The 23573-nt window shown below is 36.3% G+C and overlaps 1 protein-coding gene and 1 long non-coding RNA gene across 2 annotated transcripts in view; both read right to left on the minus strand.

The window, feature by feature from the left end:
* The window catches only part of LOC128994367 (uncharacterized), a 40519-nt gene that overhangs the window by 8173 nt on the left and 8773 nt on the right, over window positions 1–23573 (minus strand). The gene's annotated exons all lie outside the window — the stretch shown is intronic.
* Window positions 8113–9921, minus strand: LOC128994357 (zinc finger protein 93-like). The gene has a single exon (XM_054418881.1). The coding sequence runs from the start codon at window positions 9745–9747 to the stop codon at window positions 8560–8562; it is 1188 nt and encodes a 395-aa protein (XP_054274856.1). The 5' UTR covers window positions 9748–9921; the 3' UTR covers window positions 8113–8559.

Here is a 23573-nt window from a genome sequence, read left to right on the forward strand (position 1 = left end):
GCAAGGAAAGCCACATTATTAAAGCAGTTAATAGTTCATAAAATGAAAGATGGAGAAGATGCTAGGGATCATGTCAACAAATTTATGGAGATTGTTGACAAACTTCAAGAAATGGACATCATTATCAATTCAGACTTACTTAGCATTATGCTACTTTACAGCTTATCATCATCATTTGAAAATTTCCGGGTAGCAATTGAGTCTAGAGACACTTTATCTTCTCCTAATGATTTAAAAATAAAAGTAATTGAGGAGAGTGAAGCTAGGTCAAAATACACTTGTACGAATAATGAAGATACATTGTATTGCAAAACAAAGCAGTTCAACTCCAAGAAAGGTATTCACAACACTTATAGTCATAAGAAACAAGATGAGAACAACACTACAAAAGTAGGTTTCAAAGTTAAATGTTTTGGATGTGGAAAAATAGGACACAAAGCCAATAACTGTAGAGTGTAGATCCAAACAAATGGGAGATAGTTTTAAAGCAGAGGTTGAATGTTTCTCTTCAAATTTGAACATTTTAGGTTCTACTTCATCTGATTGGTGTATAGATAATGGATGTACATCGCACATGTGTGGAGAGAAATCACAGTTCAGAGAAATCAAAAATTCAAACGGAAATTTGAAACTTGCTTCTAAAGGAAAGACATCTGACGTTTCTGGAACAGGAACGGTTTTGCTGGAATTTAAAAATTCTGAAATCATACATTTGAATAACACTCTGTTTGTACCAGACTTGGCAACAAATCTAATGAGTGTCAGTAAAATAACAGATAAAGCATTTAAAGTGATATTTGAAAAAGAGAAAGCTGTCGTCCAAAACCAAAGAGGAAATGTAATTGTGGCAGCAGAACGTCAAGGTGGTCTTTATTATGTCAAAAGTACAAAATCTATAATGGTAAATGAAAAATCAAACTATACAAAAGAACCTGAGATCATAGATTGGCATAAAAAGTTAGGTCATCTAAACGAGGTTGACTTAAAAACAGCTTTAAAAAATGAATCTTTGAATGGATTAACCTTCAACATGAAAGACAAAATTGGAGAATGTGAAACGTGTATTAAAGGAAAATTGACACAAACACCATTTCAATCAAGAAAGATTGCAAATGATGTAGGCTTGTTAGAAGTCATACATTCTGACATTGTAGGTCCTATGAAAGTAACTACACCTGGAGGAAAAGTATTTTGGAACATTCATTGATGAACATTCAAGATACTGCTATGTATATTTTTTGAAAAGTAAAGACAAAATTTTTGAACGTTTCAAAGATATATAAATATGAGGTGGAAAATCAAACAGGAAATAAAATCAAGTTTCTGCAAACAGATAACGGCAAAGAATATTGTAATGGTGAATTTGACAAGTTCTTGAAAGAAAGTGGTATAAGGCGAAGATTAACAGTTCCATACACACGGCAACAAAATGGTTTGGCTGAAAGAAAAAATAGAACATTATTGGATATGGCAAGAAGAAGATGTTTACTGATAGAATCAAATCTACCAGGATATATGTGGGCTGAAGCTATTAAAACATCTCACTATATAAGAAATCGATGCCCTTCAAAAGCTACTGAACACTTAACGCCATATGAAAAATGGACTGGAAGAAAGCCTTCAGTAAGACACTTGAAAGTATTTGGATCAAAAGTATTTGTATTAAACAAAGCTTCAAGAAAAGGAAAATTTTATCCGAAAGCGGAGCAAGGAATATTTGTGGGGTATGCAAGCAATTCAAAAGCATACAGAATTTGGATGCCACAACAAAAGCAGGTTAAAATTGCAAGAGATGTAAAAGTTCTTTCAAAAATGTACTATGAAAGAAATGAAGATGTAAATGATTACAATCTTCTTGAGCAAAATAAAATAAAAGAAAGTGATAAAAAAGATCAAGATTTTTGCATTATTCCGATCAAACAGAGCGAAAATAATGATGACCAGACAATAGACAATTTCTTTATTACAATTTCATCAAGAAATGTTACAGCGTCAAATTTTACAGATACAAAGTGAAATGGAAAAGCCTCTTCAGTGTTGTGTGTGGTCTTGCCATGCAAAGAACTCATTTAGGGTGTAGAAAGCTTTGTCTACCAGCCATCTCTTTAAACTCAAGAAATTTTCTGTTCTTCCAACACAACTGATTAAAACTGTTTGGATTGGGGATTTAGGGGGAAACTTAAAATTAGAAATGTTAAGCCCCATCGAGTGACCCCTCATTTTGAAGGTCGTGATAAAAGAAAACTAACAACGCAAACTAGAGGTCTCTATCGTAACACAGTAAAATATAGCAGCCAATTGAATATAAAATTGCAAGTTAATTCTGATTTCTAAAGATTTCTATCAGCTGCCATTTTTTACTGGATGCATGCCAAGGCCCCACTAGAAAAAACAGGCCATGCTGCAGCACGGGCAGCGCAACACTACGTCACAGTGGTGGATAGTTGTACTAAACTCTCACCATTAAAATCTTACAAACAGCAAGCTTGTTTATTTACCTAAAACATATGGGAATGGTGATGGCAATGAATTTATCAATGAAATCTATCCACTAGTGTGACGTCATGGATCCTGCAGCATGGCCTGTTTTTTTCTAGTGGTGCCTTGTACATGCCATGACAATGGAAAATAACAATTGTCTATATTTATGACACCAGTTGCTAATTTTTTTACCAAGCAGCTGCGATACAAATATTAGAACTTTCAAAAGGAGTGAAATTTACAATCCATCCAACCGTTATTTTGTAATGTGTTTTAAAAAATTCCAAATGAAATGGCCTTTACATTAGCTCACTCACTCCAACCTGGAGGCGAGTGAGCGTAGCAAAAGAGCTAAACCTGAAGGTGAGTGAGCGAAGTGAACGAGCTCCAACGAAAAGGTGAGTGAGTGTAGCGAACGAACTTCATCCAGGACGTGATTAAGTGATGCGAACGAGCTCATCTTGAAAATGAACGAGCATTTGACATAAATTCACATCAGGACAGGTCTGTCGGGCCAGCTAGTTTAATTATAAAATGGCAATACAATATACTCTTATTTTATCTTAGGCTTTTTTGAATTTGATAAAATTTATTATTTGTGTTTTGCTACACCACTGACTGAATTAAACCAAATTAGTCCACATCGGGCATACAATACTTTGTGCCATAATGTAAATTACGTTTTTGACTGGCCTCTAACACAAGTTGTTGTGAGCTTTCAGAAAGTTTTTTTTTAAGAATTTAACTACTATCGAGCAATTTTAAGTTTGTCAAACCTAGGTAACCCAAAAGGAACAGTGACTTATAGAAACAATCATAGGTACTCAATAAATAAATAGGATTACAGTACTAATTTTTAATTTTATTTAAAGAAGTCTCAAGTTTAAGTCTTTTTGCTCTTGCTCTTATTCATTAATTAAATCAAATTGCTGTTCTAAGCCTAATTAGTAGAAAAGGGGAAACTTTGACATAAGTAATAAATCCTATGCCTAAAAATCCCTAATCTATAAATAATTTTCAATTTGCCTGTCAATTTTGCAAAATTTGCCAAAAATCTACATGGAGCCCTATGAGGTGCTTTTAAGTGCAAAATCGCAGGACAGTGCAATGACATTAATAATTTTAACAATCCATTGCATACAAAGTACAAGAGCGTACTGAGTGTGGGAACGCTCTGATACTTAGATGGCAGTTGTTACTTTATGGACCGCTTTCCCCTCCTAAATAATTATTTATTTGTATTTCTCTACAGAATATGAGAGTCTTGAAAAGTTTGCCATTAAATAATAGTAAAACATTACTCATGTTTTATTTGTACCATTTCCTGCTTTTGTGGAGCTAAGCATACATTTCCTATGAAATAAAAATTAGGTGAATGGTGTGTGGTTAAGAAGAGGGATTATCACTAGGTAGGTAGATTACAGTTCAAGCAGGAAACCTAAATGAAATCACACACTGAAGCAGTTAACACCTTTTAATTTTCACTAGTTGTATACAAATTTACAAACATACTTAAATTAATAAATCAGTTTGATTATGTGAGATATGTAATTAATATTGTAGATTTATCCTAGCCTAATTCAATATTTTACTTTGACTCAATACATTAATCTTTCTTCAATCTTATTTTCAATAAAAAATATATTAAAATACATTTGATAAATCTACACTAGATAACATTTTTTTTGTTGAGATGAAATATTTTTAAGAACTGCTGAAGTAACCAGTCTAGGTACTACAAGAGTGGACAATTTAAGTAGGCCTACCCTTTTTTTGAAACTCATTTTCTTTTAAACTATGAACTAATAATAACATAACATAATAATAGTAACATTTTATTACGCAAAAAGAAAAAACTTCATTGAAAGTACCAATTCCAAAGTTACCTACATTACGAATACAACTGAAAACACACAAACAAGATATTCCGATTAGACCAATTGTAAATTTCCGTCAAGCACCTACATACAATCTATGAAAGTGTTTACATAACAAAATAAAACAGAATATAAATATGAATAATGATATAAATGTAGCCAATACACACGAATTTGACAAAATCAAAGATATATACTATAGTTTGGCCGTTTAGAAAACAACCTGTGCGCTAATGCTAACCAATGCTACAGGAGGTCGCTTTCTAAGCGGCCGAACTATACTAAGCAATCAAGAATGTGGTCTCATGCAAATAAAAAAAAAATTCTCTCAGTGGGATCTACCCATAGTGTGTACGAATGTATGTCTCTTCATATTGCTACTGGTTTGGAAGGATTTTCCACATATAGTACACTTATGAGGTCGCTCTCCGGTGTGTAGTAATGTATGAATCTTCATACTGCTCCTGGTTTGGAAGAATTTTCCACATATAGTACACTTATAAGGTCGCTCTCCAGTGTGTACTAGTGTGTGTTTCTTTAGATTGCCACTGGTTTGGAATAACATTCCGCATGTAGTACACTTATGAGGTCGCTCTCCGGTGTGTAGTACTGTATGAATCTTCATACTGCTCCTGGTTTGGAAGGATTTTCCACATATAGTACACTTATAAGGTCGCTCTCCAGTGTGTACTAGTGTGTGTTTCTTTAGATTGCCACTGGTTTGGAATAACATTCCGCATGTAGTACACTTATGAGGTCGCTCTCCAGTGTGTAGTACTGTATGAATCTTCATACTGCTCCTGGTTTGGAAGGATTTTCCACATATAGTACACTTATAAGGTCGCTCTCCAGTGTGTACTAGTGTGTGTTTCTTTAGATTGCCACTGGTTTGGAATAACATTCCGCATGTAGTACACTTATGAGGTCGCTCTCCGGTGTGTAGTACTGTATGAATCTTCATACTGTTCCCGGTTTGGAAGGATTTCCCACATGTAGTACACTTATAAAGTTTCTCCCCGGAGTGTACTAATGTGTGTCTCTTCATAATGCCACTGGTTTGGAAGGATTTTCCATATATAGTACCGTAGAATGGGGTGAATAGAAACAAAACTTCAATGAATGATTCAAATTTTTATAACTTTGTTATACATTGACTTTATATAAGGGAATTATTTCCCCCCATTATAACCATATGTAACGAGCCTTTTTCCTAGGGGGGGTATATTTTCGCTATTTGGCCGCGTACCGATTGTTGAGGTAAGCAAGCGGCGGCGGGGAACCTGGCTAGCGCCCTTTGACCCGGCTTATCAGTTCGGATAAGCTTGGGTATCCTAGGACTACCGGATAGCCGAGAAGGACATTCGAGTCGTGGATCCCGGACAGTGAGGATAGTGTGGTGTCTTGTGGAGACGACTGGGATACGTCAGGGGTGTACGTAGAGAGGAGTGTGCGTGACAGTGGTGTCGGAGTATGTTGGTGGTGTGATCGCGCCGAGTGTTGGTTTAAGTTGGGTACCGACCCACTATTGGTGAGTGGACGACGTTCCTTACATTTTGGTTTAAGAGTTGATAATATTATTATCTGATTTTATTGCAAGAGTTAGAGTTGTAACCGTGCTGGTCAAAGCCTGACGGTAGTTAGGATTTATGTTAGTCAGGAATAATATTAAAGTGTATTCCTGACGGTTCTGGGCAGGTGCTAGAGCGCAAATAATATAATTTATTGACTGTAGTAGTTATTATTTTGTGCTGTACCAAGAGTTAGTTATATTACTAATAACTCTGAGGCCCGACAAACCTAAGCTGCACGATTTAGCGTGCGTAGTTGGAAGCACGAGGCTAGTAGGCTAGTAGCTAATTTTATTAGCCTATTAACAGAAGCCCAGCTAAGCAATATAACGTTGATATAGTAGCAGTAGTGGTAGTAGCAGTAGGGTTGGTATTGATTAATCATTTAAGTATTTTAATTTATCCGGAACAGCTTGTTTGGTAGTCCAACACGTTATCTTGGTAGCTTGGATAGCGGAGTACCGGCTATCAGATAATATATTTATCTAGTGTTTGGAACGTATTTAATATTTATTATCTGCTACTAAGTAGCTCAATAATTTGATAGTAGTGCAATTGCCATTTAGTTTTGCTTGTTTGGCTTGGTATTTATTGAGACCAGCTACTAGTGGTGTAGTCACCCTACCTATAGTGTACTTGTATATTATTATATGGTATTATTATTGAGTGAACTGTTTTGGTGGTTAGCTTGGGCATGAGCATTTTGTATTGGATTATAGTGGCCTAGTAGACCCCGCCTGGTGATAACTCGCGTTGTGGTTTTTATTAGCCAGTCGTCGTGTAACTTACTGTGTTTTAGGCACTCTGGGCTTAACTATTGGATAGTTAGGACGAAGCCCGAGTTGCGTAGTCAGCAACGACCCCCTAGGAGTGTGGAGAATCGGCGTAGGCCTGGTGGTGATTATTGCACGTTTGTTGTGGTGACTTGCTTTTGACTTGTTCACAGTGCCCGTGTATGAGCCAGTCCTATACCGGTTAGACCCGGCTATTGGCCTAGTGGTTTCCCTGACCTTTTATCGCAGACCCTGGAACTTTACCCAGCCATTGTAGGCTGAGCTATCCCCGGCAAACGGTTGCGACTGCACGCACTTTTAATAATTATTTTTCCAGTGCGGAAAGTAGCGTCGCACATATCCTATCTACCTGGGAAAAATTATTTCAGCATATTGGTATCACTGCTTTGGATGTTGGATCATGCGAAACATCATTTGAAAATTTTGGCGAAAAACATTCTTTTCAAAACTATCTCTCTAAGTATGAACCTATTACATGTATTTATGTTAATAGCCATTTTTTATATTGTCTTAGGGATCTTAAAACCAATTGTGACAATAGATTAGCCTTAGAATAAACTATATTTTTTTACTTTATTTTTAATTTAGGTTATGTCATGATTTTGCAAAACCAGGGTAAATAGAAACACTTTTTTTTGGAACCAGTGGTGCAAATAATTAATAAAGGTTGACCAAAAAACCCCCCAAAAAAGAAAAAAAATACCAGAGATGAAGATGATTCCACATCAGTCACACTTCTCACTGGAAGAAAGTGACAAAGACGAACAATTTGATGAAGAAGAACCAGCATACCTAGCTCAAGACATCAGCAAGTCTTCAAAGTTGTCCCTTCATGATCAATTGTCAAAGTAATGGGGAAAAACAAAACTTGCTATCGTTTATATGTTGCTAAAGTTATTGAATTTAACAAGGAAGGAGAAATAGGAAGATTCATCAAGAAAATTGCGCAAACCAACAAGTTCTGAGAGACAGATTAAGAGGCCCTCTTCAAAGTCGATGACGTAGTACGTCGGCTTCCAACTCCCAAGCCGTGTACAACTTGTAGATTTAAGGGAGTGTTGTATTTTGAGGAAGATTTGTCTGATTTTACTCTTCATTTAGTTGGTTTCTATGTAAGATTTTGTTACTCTGATTTCACCCATTGTCATTTATGTTCTCTGATTTGTTTGGATAAGGGTTTATGAAAACAATGTTTTTATACTTCGTACTTATAAATAAATGTGTTAATTAACTTTAAATATTTTTATTTACAACAACATAAGCTAACAAGCATAAATTTCATGTTTCTATTGCCCCTGGTAAGTGGCGAAAAGCAACAATCATCAATTTAACACAGTGTTTCTATTCACCCCAAAGTGCGGGGTGAATAGAAACAGCCTTATTTTATTTTTTTTCTGCTTAATGATTAAAAAGAAAAAAAATTGATTAGTGATTTGAGTAGAGGAGTCCAAGACCGAAAATATGAGCTAGTGTTGAAAATTTAAAAATTAAAAATATCGTTTTTACAGAAGCTTAAAAGTCAAAAAGTGTTTCTATTCACCCCATTCTACGGTACACTTATGAGGTCGCTCTCCGGTGTGTAGTAATGTATGAATCTTCATACTGCTCCTGGTTTGGAAGGATTTTCCACATATAGTACACTTATAAGGTCGCTCTCCAGTGTGTACTAGTGTAGGCTATGCTTCTTTAGATTGCCACTGGTTTGGAATAACATTCCGCATGTAGTACACTTATGAGGTCGCTCTCCGGTGTGTAGTAATGTATGAATCTTCATACTGCTCCTGGTTTGGAAGGATTTTCCACATATAGTACACTTATAAGGTCGCTCTCCAGTGTGTACTAGTGTAGGCTATGCTTCTTTAGATTGCCACTGGTTTGGAATAACATTCCGCATGTAGTACACTTATGAGGTCGCTCTCCAGTGTGTAGTACTGTATGAATCTTCATACTGTTCCTGGTTTGGAAGGATTTCCCACATGTAGTACACTTATAAAGTTTCTCCCCGGAGTGTACGAATGTATGTCTCTTCATATTGCTCCTGCTTTGGAAGGATTTTCCACATATAGTACACTTATGAGGTCGCTCTCCGGTGTGTACTAGTGTATGTTCCTTCATACTGCCCTTGGTTATAAAGGATTTTCCACATATAGTACACTTATAAGGTCGCTCTCCAGTGTGTACTAGTGTATGTTCCTTCATACTGCCCTTGGTTATGAAGGATTTTCCACATATAGTACACTTATGAGGTCGCTCTCCAGTGTGTACTAGTGTATGTTCCTTCATACTGCCCTTGGTTATGAAGGATTTTCCACATATAGTACACTTATGAGGTCGCTCTCCGGTGTGTACTAATGTATGACTCTTCATATTGCTCCTGCTTTGGAAGGATTTCCCACATATAGTACACTTATAAGGTCGCTCTCCAGTGTGTACTAGTGTATGTTCCTTCATACTGCCCTTGGTTATAAAGAATTTTCCACATATATTACACTTATAAGGTCGCTCTCCAGTGTGTACTAATTTATGTCTCTTCATACTGCCGTTGGTTGTGAAGGATTTCCAACATGTAGTACACTTATGAGGTCGCTCTCCAATGTGTACTAATGAATGTCTCTTCATACTGCTACTGGTTTGGAAAGATTTTCCACATGTAGTACAATTATGAGGTCGCTCTCCAGTGTGTACTAATGTATGTTCCTTCACACTGCTACTGTTTTGGAATGATTTTCCACATATAGTACACTTATGAGGTCGCTCTCCGGTGTGTACTAATGTATGTCTCTTTATAAGGCTTCTGGTTCGGAATGATTTTCCACATGTAGTGCATTTATAAGGATACTTATTAGAATGAGTCAACAAATGATTCATTACTTGAAATTGATAATTAAATGTTTTCCCACATGTCAAACATCTAAAGGGATGCTCACCGGTGTGTAAATATATATGACACTTCATTGTCGATAGAGTTGAAAACAATGTTCCACATATTATACACTTAAGGAGAGGCTTTTTAGTGATCTTAAACATTTTGTTGTTTTCTGATTTCTACTTATTTGATGAGCTAGAACGTAATTAGAATTAGTCAAATTGCTTAGTTTGTCTATTAAAAATATGTCTGTTTTTGTATTTGGTTTATGTTAAACAGTATCAATCAAACTTGGTCAACGTTTGCTCAAATCAACGTTATGTGTATTAAATATCATACAACATAGCTTACTTAACGTATCTTTAATATTTGACAGATTAGTGAATTATCTTTCTTGAGACATGAATTGAAGTTCCTTTTTCTCTTCAAATCTATTGCCCCTTCTGAAAAAGACCAAATTGTATCAATTTTATACATTTGTTGCAATCATTTAGATAGTGTTTTTTTTTTCATTAAGTTAAACAATGATTTTAAGACATTACTAAAATTTATTCATTAACAAAAATGCTCCTAATTATAAGTGAGCAAGTTTGGATGTATGGATGGAGGGATGTTTGTGACAAGTAAATGCGAAAAATATTGGTCAAATTGGGCTGAAATTTGATGTGATGATAGCTCACATTCCCGATTAACATATTAGTACAGGTAAAATAATACAAAAACGCTCCATATAAACAACAAAATTTGTACATTCATGATATTTTACCCGTGAGTTACTAATATTATGAGAAATGAACATCCGATGAGTCCCCATAATTTTGTGCGTCCTAAGGCCCTTTTTGGGGCCCTTTTTTGTTCCAAAGGGCCATTGTTCTTGAATAATTTTGTTTTTACGTTTAAGGTCGAGTGAGGTGTGGTTTTCAATGGTTTTAGTAATTTTAAATCGATTGGGACTAGTTTTAAGTGTATTAAACCCCTCCATACAGGTTGTTTTGAAATATTATTACTTTTTACGATATTTAAACATTTATTCATAAAGTAATAAAATTAGTTACCTCCATGCTCTATATAAAAGGGGATTATTGAAAGTAATTGTAATTCTTTACTATATTAGAGGAAATGATCACAAGGAGTAAGAGAAGATATTAAATACCCCCGTCACAGCAAACCTGCATACTAAGCGAATGTTCATTTGCCGATTTTTAATTAAATCTAAAATAGCATTTAGTTTAATGACTACTTAGGTTTGCTGCTACAAGGAGGCTAATAAAGTGTGTTTATAGTAAAATATTAATAGAGTAGTATAATACCCCCGTCGCAGCAAACCTGCATACTAAGCGAATTTCCATTTACCCGGCTTGATTTCTACTAAAATATTCCTATAAATTTTCAGATTTATTTCCTATTTAAATAACATTAATGTTAGTGAGTAGTTAGGTTTGCTGCTACGGGGAAGATGTTGAGGTGTGTTTTTTTAGTTGAAATTTTCATAGCTTAGTATGAAATAAGCCAAATTGCCAAATTTGATTAAAATATATCCATAAACAAGCAAACTAGAACAGTTTATTTATTCTCCATAAGAATAACTTGGGAATTTTAAATTTACAATTTTTTTAATTTTCTCCGTAGTCAATGAACATTCAAAAAAAAAACTTCACTATACTAAATTATTTGTTTTTTAAAGCTCTTCAAAATGGTCTAGAGAGAAATTTAGAAATTTAAAGTTTTTAGGGTCAATAATGAGAAAAACCCATTTTTACCCCATAAAACCCCCCATAAATCCCTGATCCCATGGTCCGATTATGCTGGTTCGCAAACTCGTTCGAATAAATGTAGGTTTACACGTTTGTACCAAATTTCATCAAAATCGGATCAATTTTGCTCGAGTTATCGCACTAACGGACACATATATAAATAAATATATATATATATGACGGACACATATATAAATATATATATATATGAATTTGAACAGATGGTGTTTTTGGCCTCTGGGGACCTCAAAACGAAAAAGTAAATCGGTCCCGGGTCTAGGTCTTACCATGAGACCATTTGACAAGTTTTATCAAGACATATCTATAAACAAACAAACAAAATCATTTTACACTATTCTCCTTAAGAATAACATGGGAATTTAAAATTTCAAATGTTAGTATTTTTATGCGTAACCAATAACAATACAAAAACATGTTAATATACTAAATTATTTGTTTTTTAAGCTAGGCTATTTAAAATGTTCTGAAGGAAAATTTTGAAACTTTGTGTTTTGAGGGTAAATTAAATGAGAAACCCCAATTTTTACCCCATAAACCTCGTTCCCATTGTTCAGGACAAAAATGCTTGTACCGACAATGATGCTCTGTATGGGTTTATTGATTGATAATGGTATTGATTACTAGCTGCAAACGTCAGTATGTATGAAAGGTGTTTTTACACCACATCACATTGTTTGTGCTTCAAAATTGGTGTTGCCTGTTCTGCAATATGCAAGGTTTCTAAAGGGGAATCCTGCTTGAACACCAACTTGGACAAAATCAGTAAAGATGGACAAGTTGCTAAGAATAATAAAATTGTTAATGAGTCGTCGGAGAATAATTATTGTGATGATAAAATTTTAAAGAGAGATACTATGGATGGTACTATGGAGATACTTTTGTAGAAAAATAGCTTTAGTTTAAGTACTTCATTGTAATATGTAATGTAAGGTTTCATGCAGATACAATTGTTTTAATTTTTAGTAAATGTAAAAAAAATAACTTAAATAACTACCTAAGAAAAGTACATATCAATAATTTGAAATTGGTCCTAATAGATTTGCATAAAAAGTACACTGAAAGATTATTCACACCACCTTAAAAGTTGAAATTTTTGTGTAGTAACCTATGTTGTTATGTTATAGTGTACAATTTAATCAATACAATTTTAGCGAACTTCCCATATAGGAAATAAGCTATTACCGAAGGTCTTATGGTAAAACATAGACCCAAAACCGATTTACGTTTTCATTTCGATGCCCCCAGAAGCCTAAAGTACCATCCACTCAAAATATTGTGTTTATATTCATATATATAATATAATATATCCATGTTATATACGTGTCCGTAAACATGATAACTCGAGTACTGTTGGTTAAATTTTAATGAAACCGGCATAATCGGTCCATGGAACAGGGTTTTATGTGGTAAAAATTTGTAATCTTTGACCCTCAAAACACAAAGTTTCCCAATTTTTCTCTAGAGCATTTTAAAGAGCTTAAATAAAACAAATAATTAAGTATATTAACGTGTTTTGTAAGTGTATTAGTTACGAATAAAATTCAAAAATTGTGAATTTAGAATTCCATGTTATTCTTAAGGAAAATAGTGTAAAATCATTTTGTTTGTTTGTTTATAGACATTGTTAATGACTAATTTCATATATATGTATGACCATTGATTAATCTTTATATTTCTGTTGTATGATTTATTTGTGAAGATTAATTATCACATGTTTTTAATATTGTTAAAATGAGTAAATAAATAGTGATTGAAAATGTTGTACTGAAATTGACTATTCTTTTATCTGACTTTGATCATTGACAATTTAATATTGGTGCCGAAACTAAAAAAAAAAACCATGTCTTACAGAAAAAGTAATAGGGAAGTTAAACCTCCAAAAAGGTATACCCCTGATCAGAATGAAAATCATGATACTGACAAATTATCAAAGAATGTTTCTGAGAATACAACAATGACACTCAAGGAATAGCATTGAGACAAACCAGCATCACTTCTATTAGTTCAAGGAAAACAAAAAGTAAGTCTACAACATCAAGCAACAGGAGACAAATGGAAATAGAACTTGAAAAGTTGGTAGAAATACAAAAACTGGAACGAGAAATTGAAGAAAAGGAGCTGGAAAGACAAAAACTGATGGAGGAGAAGGATATGGAGCGACAACGGCTGGAGAACGAAATGGAGCAACAACGGCTGGAAATGGAGCGACAACGGTTGGAGAAGGAAATGGAACGACAATGGCTGGAGAAGGAAATGGAGCGACAACGGCTGAGAGACAAGAGGGAGCTAGAGCGATGTAAACAAATGCTGGAAATAAGGGCTTCTATGAAATCACTATCGGCAAATGGTAGTCAAGTCTGCGGATCTGAGGTAAGCATAAGTCAAAGCTTAATATCTCAGAGAGAGGAGAGAGAATCTGAGAGTAAAGTCGTAAAGTGGCTGAATGATAATGAACCGACAGTTCATCAGTGTTCATCAACCGCTATGACCACAGCTGCACAATTACTAGCAGATTCAGTCAAAAAAGCTATTCAACCAACCTCTCTTTGCCGCCAACAACTACCAAACTTTAGTGGTAGACCAGATGAGTGGCCTAGGCTATGTTCTTTTCTGCATTTGAAAATACCGTAAAATTGTATTCTGATGATGACAATCTAGCTAGACTTAGAAACTGTCTTGAAGGCAAAGCCTTTAAAATAGTGAAACCTCTTTTTGTTTCCAGTAAAAACTTGCATGCCATAATTATAATTAAAACGTTACAGATGCGTTTCGGTAAGCCTGAGTTTATCATTGAGTCTATGATGAACCAAACTAGAATGCTAGCCCCTGTTTTCGAGTCGAGTTTTCTACAACCATTCTTAACTTTACCTCGACAGCTGAGTCTCTTCATATGGAGTACTACATGACAAACCCCCAACTACTCAGTGAACTGTTAGGAAAATTGCCTTATCAAATGAAGTACCATTGGGCTCAACATGTGAGCAGTATGTGTTTAACTAGACCTAGCCTAAGTGATTTTTCAGATTGGTTAGAGAGACAATGTTCTATCATGAGTATCTATTTTCATCCAAACAAGGAAGTCCCGACTAGAAAGAAAAATTACTTCAAACCTGTGTTGACCAACTCTTCAAAAGCAGCAGTTCCCACAGTTGGCCCACTTACCTGCGTGTTCTGTGGTGGTAAGCACGATAATGACAAATGCTCTATACTTCGGAAAGCTGATATTTCCGAAAGGTGGAAAATGGTAGGTGAGAAAAAGCTATGCTTTTCTTGTTTCAAACGACATCAACTTAAATTTTGTAAATCTAAAAGAGCTTGTAGTGTAAACGGTTGTAAGCTGTGATCACTGACTCTTACATAACCCCAATCTTGAACGACCTCCAATGAAAAGAAATGAGGGACATTTAAAATCTAGAGATGAAGTAATCGGTAATCATTTTGAAGATAACATATCAAACCGTGTTTTGCTTCGTGTTTGTCCTGTCACGTTGTACGGTCCCAAGTCCCAGGTAGATACTTGTGCCCTTTTAGACGACGGCTCGACTGAAAGGGTAAGATTGTTCCTTTGACAACATGTTGGTCTAACAACACAAGACACGTTAAATCTCAATCAAAGAGAATAGATTTAAAAATAAAAGGATTTTACGAGGATGAAATATTTACATTGAAAGGGGTTAGAACTCAGTCCACTTTAGAGTTACCACACCAACAAATAGATAGTGTCAAAATGAGGAAGAACTGGCCACACTTAGACTCGATCAACCAACCTCTTCCATTAGCGAGTGTCAGGCCCACTCTCTTGATAGGCCAAGACAACTGTCACAACCTAATTCTAACCTGTAAGATTATTGAAGGTCCTACTAACACCCCAGTACTGTCATGGTGCCTTCTTGGTTGGACTCTACATGGGAAGTGTGTACAATTCAGAGATCGTGTGGATGAGAATTTTACCCTACTCTCATATGAAGAATCTTCGCTTCATGACATGGTAAAGAAATCCTTTGAATTAGAGAAATATGGAGAAACTAGATCAAATAACCTGAAATTGTCCATAGAAGAAGAACATGGAGTATCAATTCTTGAGGATACTATAAAGAAAACCGGAGATCATTACAAAGTTGGTCTTTTATGGAAAGATGAGGAATTTAATTTTTCTTCAAGCTATGACAATGCTCTGAGAAGATTAAATACTCTTAAAAAGAAAGTGGAAAAAGATCTGGAATTTAAAGAGGCTTACACAACCAAGATTGACGAATACATGGAAAAAGGATATATTAGAAAACTCAGCCCTGAAAAAGCTGCTATCATAACAGGTCGAACATTCTATCTACCCCACTTTGGAGTACCGAACCCGAACAAACCTAACAAAATAAGATTGGTTTTCGATGCTGCTGCTAAATCTCACGGAGTCTCGTTCAATGATGCACTACTCAGCGGCCCTGACTATTTGAATCCATTGCCATCTGTGCTGTTGAAATTCTGGTTGGGAAAATTTGCTATTGCAGGAGATATAAAGGAGATGTTTCACCAGGTGAATATAAGAACTGAAGATGTTGACTCACAAAAATTTCTGTGGCGAAAAGACAAAACCAAACCCCCAGATACCTACATAATGAAAGCGATGACCTTCGGAGCAACATGTTCACCAAGCTCTGCACTGTTTGTTGTAAACTACAATGCAAGACAGTTCCAATCTTCGTATCCTGAAGCTAGTAATTCCATACTGACTAAAGAATATACGGACGACCTGCTAGATTGGACCGACACAGAAGAGGAAGCTTAACGACGTGTTCAAGAAATAATCGGGATACATAGAGCTGGAGGGTTCCAAATTTGTAACTGGATGTCTAATTCAAAACAAGTACTTTAGAAAATTCCTGAAAACCTGAAAGCCAACCAAGCCAAACATTTGATGCCCGATACTCGACTTCCTACAGAACGAGTACTTGGATTATGGTGGGACGCTGAATCCGACTGCTTTGTGTTCCATCGCAATGTGGAAAAACTTGAATTTCTCGAATCTGAGTATCCGACGAAACGAGAGATTCTTAAAGCAGCTACATCAATTTTCGATCCTCTAGGTCTGATTGCCCCTACCACAGTAAAAGGAGACTACTGGTTCAGGATATATGGAGAACGAAACTAGGTTGGGATGATGTTGTGACACCTGAACTTAGTCTGAAGTGGAAAGCCTGGATGGATGAAGACAAAAGAACTATTCCACCTGAAGTTGACGACTTGGCAATAATCGTAGACGAAGACAATGTACCTAACACCTGGCCCCTTGGAAGAATATCTGCCCTATACCCCAGTGATCCGCTACCTCCTCAGGGGGACGGCCCGCCAGGAGTCAGGAGAAAATCTTAAATGTAAGCATAGGTTGATATGCACATCAAATTAAAGGTCTATTTTTGTAGAATACAACGCCGCAAACCGCACTCAAAAAGGTTGACCCAGTACAAAATGGCACCTGTTCAAAGATTCAAATAAATACCAATTTCTTAGACTGCAAACAATCTATATACAAGGTGGAGCGCGGGAAATTGCTATTTTGAGTTGCAGGTGGTTGGCAGCACTGTTAGTCAAAAAGAGGCGGAAGTGGGCGATGATTGTTGTGACTGACCGGAAGTTTGTCTTCAGCTCATTTTGAGTTGCCATCATGGAGTGGACACGTGAGGAGCGTTCATTTTGTGTTGAAGCATATTTTTCAAATAACTACTCGATAATTGCAGTGCAACGTGCTTTCCGTTTGCGTTTCGCTGTTTCCCCACGCGGACGTGTTCCTGGACGGCAATCAGTTGTGAATTGGGTGAATGCATTCAGGACAGCAGGGAATGTGTCATCTGTACGAAGAGGACCTGCGAGGAGTGTTACAACACCACAAAATATCGAACGAGTTAGAGCAGCAGTATTGCAATCTCCGAAACGCTCTGCTCGGAAGCAAGCACTTGCTCTTGGCATTTCAAGGCATTCTCTCCACCGGATTCTCCATAGTGAACTGCATTTTCACCCATATAAAATGTGTGTGGTCCAACAATTGTCAGCACGGGATTATTTGACACGACGAACATCTTGTGAAGACATGCTTGCAACCATACCTCGTGACGCAATTGTGTTCTTTTCTGATGAGGCACATTTTCATCTCAGTGGGTGTGTAAACAAGCAAAACATGCGGTACTGGAGTGACACAAACCCCAGAGAAGTTCATCAGAGACCTCTGCATTCGGACCGCGTCACTGTGTGGTGCGCCTTATCACGAGTAGGCATCATTGGCCCTTACTTTTTTCCGGCAACTGTGAATGCCGAACGTTACCTAACTATGCTGCAGGATTTTTTCCATCCAGCACTTGAGGTAATGCAATTAGAGGATACATGGTTTCAACAAGATGGTGCCACTGCACATACAGCGAGAGTTACCATTGATCTTTGAGGCAAATGTTTCCTGAACGGCTCATCTCTCGCAATGGTGATCTGAACTGGCCGTCGCTCACCAGACTTAGCTCCATGCGATTTTTTCCTTTGGGGTTACCTGAAGTCCAAGGTGTATTGCAACCGTCCCAAAACCCTGGAAGACCTAAGGAACAATATTGCTGCTGAGATTGCCAGAATACCAGTCGACATGCTTGAAAAAGTGCATGAGAACTTCAGAAAACGTATGCAGCAGTGTGTGGATCGGGAAGGTCAACATTTGCCAGATATAATATTTAAAACAAAATAATTTGTAAATTCCATTACTGTTCAATGTAAGTGAAATATAAAATTAAATTTCTACATGTTCATAATTTTTTTATTCCACTCCCAAATAAGCAAATTACTGCGCTCCACCCTGTATATAATACGCTAAGCCGATTTTTGTGAACAGAACTCCTCCCTCATTTTTGGAACGATTTTGATGATTAAAGTGTCAAAAAAATTGCCCTGATCTGTAGTTTTGCAAAGTGTTTTTCGTTTTTTGATATCTTTATTAGTTTGGTCAGGATCTTCCATCAAAGTTGGGTTTTTTCCCATAAGATTAACATGGGGGATCTAAATATTTAATTGGAAACTTTGTCTCCACTAATTTGAGAGAACGGTTGGGCGTAGAAACTTGGTAGAGGTGTCCAAAGAAAGGTCTTGGTCTGTAGATGAGTTATCAAGAGAAAAACTAAGTAAATTCGCTTAGGGCTCTGCCCCAGAAGCCTTTAAATATCCCTCCTCGGATTTGTTTACATTTTGGTCATGTGGATAATACCTTTTAATAAAACAGCTGTTAATTTTAAAATTATTGTGTTTTAAACAACACACATTTATTGGGAGTTACTGAATTGTCCCCTTCCACCACTTCTGGCAGATCATTTATAAATAGGCTGATTTATAAAGCACAAGTATAACTACAATAAGCATTTTATACTGATACGCTAACCCCGTACGAAGGACGGGTACTCTTAAAACATATGTAAAGATCAAAAGGTGTCTACTTCACGTCCTCTTCCCATTGCAAAGTACAGGTACAACAGCTAGTATGTATATATATATAAATAAATATATATATGAAACGGGTACAACAGCTAGTATATGTATATAGTACCTGGAGACCGAGCTTTGCTCGGGGAAAATAATTCCCCCACTCTGCGATGCCAGCCTTTACTACTTCCTTCACCATTTCCTACGTCATTGTTTCCCTCCCTTCTCATAGCATTTAAGTATTAGAGATGCATTAATCTAACTGACACAAACGGTTCCTACAGTCTGCGATGCTAAACTTTACTACTTCCTACGTCGTGGACATGTTGTCATCTATATCCATTGCATTTTAGTATTTTAAATACATTAATCTAATTGCCAACAACATTTCCCACACTCCGCACTGCTAGCATTTACTAATTCCTATGTCTTGGACATCTTTCCATCCCATCTCATAGCATTTCAGTATTTTACTTTCAGATACAGAAATCAAACTGTTACAATTGGTTTCCAGTTCCCAGACTCCACAGTGCTTGCCTTTACTACTTCATTCACCTCTTCCTACGTCGCGGACCTGTTTCCCTCCCTTCCCAATGCATTTTAAGATTGTAGATACCTTAATCTAATCGTCGTTAACAGTTCCCACACTCCGGACTAACTCACCTTTACTACTTCCTTCGCCACTTCCTACGCCGCGGACCTATTTCCTTCCCTTACCATAGCATTTTAAGATTGTGGATACCTTAATCTAATCGTCATAAACAGTTCCCACACTCCGGACCGCTCACCTTTACTGCTTCCATCACGACTTCCTACGTCACGGACCTGTTTCCCTCCCTTCCCATAGCATTTTAGGATAACAGATACCTTAATCTAATCGTCATAAACAGTTCCCACACTCCGGACTACTCACCTTTACTACTTCCTTCACCGCTTCCTTCGTCACGGACCATGTTTCCCTCCAGTCCATAGCATTTTAGGATAACAGATACCTTAATCTAATCGTCATTAACAGTTCCCACACTCCGGACTACTCACCTTTACTAATTCCCATTGCAAGGCCATCTGTTTGGGTATAAAATTTATCTTCAAAACAAAAATAGTTCTGGTTTAGTACTTCTTTTAGTAATATCATAACTTCTGTTACGGCTTCTGGTAACAAATTACTATCGTTCAAATGATTTTTTACAATAGATAAAGTTTCCTCAATTGGGACGTTCGTGTAAAGGTTTACTACATCGAACGATGCTAATGTGTTGTGCATATAAAATACCAGATGGCATACTACCCAAACAGATGGCCTTGCAATGGGTTCCCCGTTATCAGACATACTAGCCGACCTTTATTTAAATCACATCGAAAAAGAATACATATATTCAGATCAAAATAAATATAAAGGAAAAATAGTATCATATTTCAGATACGTTGATGACACTCTAGTAGTGTTCAACGGCAATGCCAGGCAACTAGAACTACTCCAAAACTACTTGAACGGCATCGCACCTAAATTGAAATTCACACTTGAGGTAGAAAAATCAAACAAGATCAACTTTTTAGATTTAACATTAGAAAAAACTGAAGACAAAAAATTATCATACAACATCTATCGCAAACCTACTACTTCAACACAAACGATTCATGCAACTTCCTACCACCCTTACTCACAAAAAATAGCTGCTTACAATAGTATGATTCACAGATTGTTAAATGTCCCTCTAAATACTGAGAATTACAAGATGGAATTAGAAACTATCAAATTTATTGCCGCTTCAAATGGATACCAAGATAGTTTAATTGATAAACTCATCAGCAATCAGCTCAAACGGAAAAACGAAGCAAAACCCCGTCAACCTGATAAAAGATACGTCTGTGTTGAATTCAATGAAAACATCCAGTATAACCTCAAGAGACATCTAAAACACAACAACATCGCCTTATCTTTTAGAACAAGTAACAAAGTAAATAATATCTTAAAGGACAATAGCCCTAACAACAAAACCGATAGATCCAGTTCAACAGGAATTTACAAAATAAATTGTGCCGAATGCCCGAGCTTTTACATTGGACAAACGGGTCGAGCATTTAAAACCCGCTATAAAGAACACCGCCCAGACCCGAGAACAGACACACAAAAATCAACATTTGCCCAACACCTTATTGACTGTAATCACGATATGAATGACATTAACACCGGTCTGCAAATACTACATTACTGTCAAAAGGGAAATAAAATGGACGTCTTGGAGGAGTTTGAAATATACAAATCAATAAAAAATCTGAATTCCAACAACCATATCCTGAATGATAAACTCCAGTTTAAGTCAAATATAATTTTTAACACGCTACTGCAACAAGGAAACAAATCTGATCAGCTGACCACAACAGATAACGAAGATAATTCAACCAGATAGCGCTGACTTGAACCCTCCACCGACAGTCTGTTCCCGCTCGTGTACCGGCAATGTTACGTATTCATGGTAGGCCTATCAAACTACAAGTATTTATTTTTATGTTTATGTCGTACGTGTCGTGTAAAAATGTTGTATGTCGTGTGATGTGTTGTAACGAAGCTATTCAAGCGGATCTACATCTTCCTGTATTGAAGTGTTTGACAATGGCAGCTCGCCGAAACATGTAACACACGTTGACGAAAGTTACTTTTGGAACTGATAAAGGTAATGTAAAACCAGATATTTTATCTACAATCCTAAAATGCTATGGGAAGGGAGGGAAACAGGTCCGCGACGTAGGAAATGGTTAAGGAAGTAGTAAAGGTAAGTAGTCCGGAGTGTGGGAAATGTTTATGACGATTAGATTAAGGTATCTACAATCCTAAAATGCTATGGGAAGGGAGGGAAACAGGTCCGCGGCGTAGGAAGTGGTGAAGGAAGTAGTAAAGGCGAGTAGTCCGGAGTGTGGGAACTATTAATGACGATTAGATTAAGGTATCTGTTATCCTAAAATGCTATGGGAAGGGAGGGAAACATGGTCCGCGACGAAGGAAGCGGCGCAGGTCCGCGGTGTAGAAAGTGGTGAAGGAAGTAGTAAAGGCGAGTAGTCCGGAGTGTGGGAACTATTAATGACGATTAGATTAAGGTATCTGTTATCCTAAAGTGCTATGGGAAGAGAGGGAAACTTGGTCCGCGACGAAGGAAGTGGTGAAGGAATTAGTAAAGGTGAGTAGTCCGGAGTGTGGGAACTGTTAATGACGATTCAAATTTCAAATTCAAATTCAAATTCAAATTCACTTTATTGTCACATAAAAACATTTGTACATAGCAAAGCTATTAAACTGGTGACATTGTCAATTCAATATAAACCTAAAAATACAATTAAGTTACAGAACATTTTTGTCTGACTCCAAAACAACAATTACATATAACAATGCTGCTTAATTTTTTAAAAAGTCACTTACAGAGTAAAATACTTGGTTTAAAAGATAACTTTTTAGAGTATTCTTAAAACTCTTTAAACGGATTTGGCTTTTAATGTTTGTCGGTAGATTATTAAAGAACTTCATACCCATGTAACTAGGGCCCTTTTCATAGATTGTTAAGTTATGTATTCGGTATTGAAAATTGTCTTTGCACCTTGTGTTGTATGCATGTGAATGCTGCTGTCCACAAAGAAGATCAAAATTCTTCTGAATGAACAGTAAGCATGAATATATATAGAGAGAGGGAAGGCTCAATAATCCTAACTGTTTAAAGATTGGCTTGCATGAGACTCGTGGCCGCGAAAATGTCATAATGCGAACAATTCTTTTTTGAAACTTGAATATTTTTTTCCAATCAGCCGATGAACCCCATAGCTCAATTCCATATTTCATAATGGAATAAAAATAGGCAAAATAAACCATTAATCTAGTTTCCAAATCAGTTCTATCTCTTAACACAAGCATTTGGAAACAAGCAGAATTCAGCTTATTACTGAGTATTGTTATGTATTTTTTCCAGTTTAAATTTTCGTCAATTGTTAATCCCAAAAAATTATTCTGTATTTTAGATGTAATTTCAGTATTTAAAAACTCAACTGCAAATTCTGTAGAGTCATTACTTTGTGCTGTTTGAAATTTCATCAGATTTGTTTTTTCACAATTTAGTTTTAGTCCATTAGTACGAAACCATACTTCAAGTTCCTCCATAGCATTGATAGTAAGTATTTTAAGCTCATGTACACTTTGAGCCTTAAGCAGGGCAGTGGTGTCATCTGCATATAAAATGAGGTTTGTATTAATGTTGCCATCAAGATCATTTATATAAATTAAGAACAATATTGGGCCAAGGATTGAACCCTGGGGAACACCAACTGAAATCTTTTGCCAATCTGATTGAAATTTTAATGAATCTCTTTCAATTAAAACTCGTTGCTTACGGTTACTTAAGTATGAACAAAGCCAAGAAATTGCAGTTTTTGAGAAATTATATTTTTTTAACTTTTCTAATAGAATCTCATGCAATACACAATCAAAAGCCTTGGATAGATCACAGAAAATACCAGATACCCTCTGCGATCCATCCAAGGCCTCCAATATGTGCTCTACCAATTCAGTAATTGCCATTGAAGTATTCCTGCCAGATCTAAACCCATATTGACTGCTGGAAAAAATATGATTTGATTCAAAAAATGCTACTATTTGTTTACAAACTATTTTTTCAAAAACCTTAGATAAAACTGGTAGTATTGACACTGGTCGATAATTATCTGGGTTATTGACTCCACCTTTTTTAAAAATTGGTTTTATTATTGCATATTTCATCTGGTCAGGG

This window comes from Macrosteles quadrilineatus, unplaced genomic scaffold (genome assembly GCF_028750875.1).
Source record: "Macrosteles quadrilineatus isolate MER2022 unplaced genomic scaffold, UCM_ALF_1.0 Scaffold_5__1_contigs__length_97177068, whole genome shotgun sequence".
Classification (NCBI taxonomy): domain Eukaryota; kingdom Metazoa; phylum Arthropoda; class Insecta; order Hemiptera; family Cicadellidae; genus Macrosteles; species Macrosteles quadrilineatus.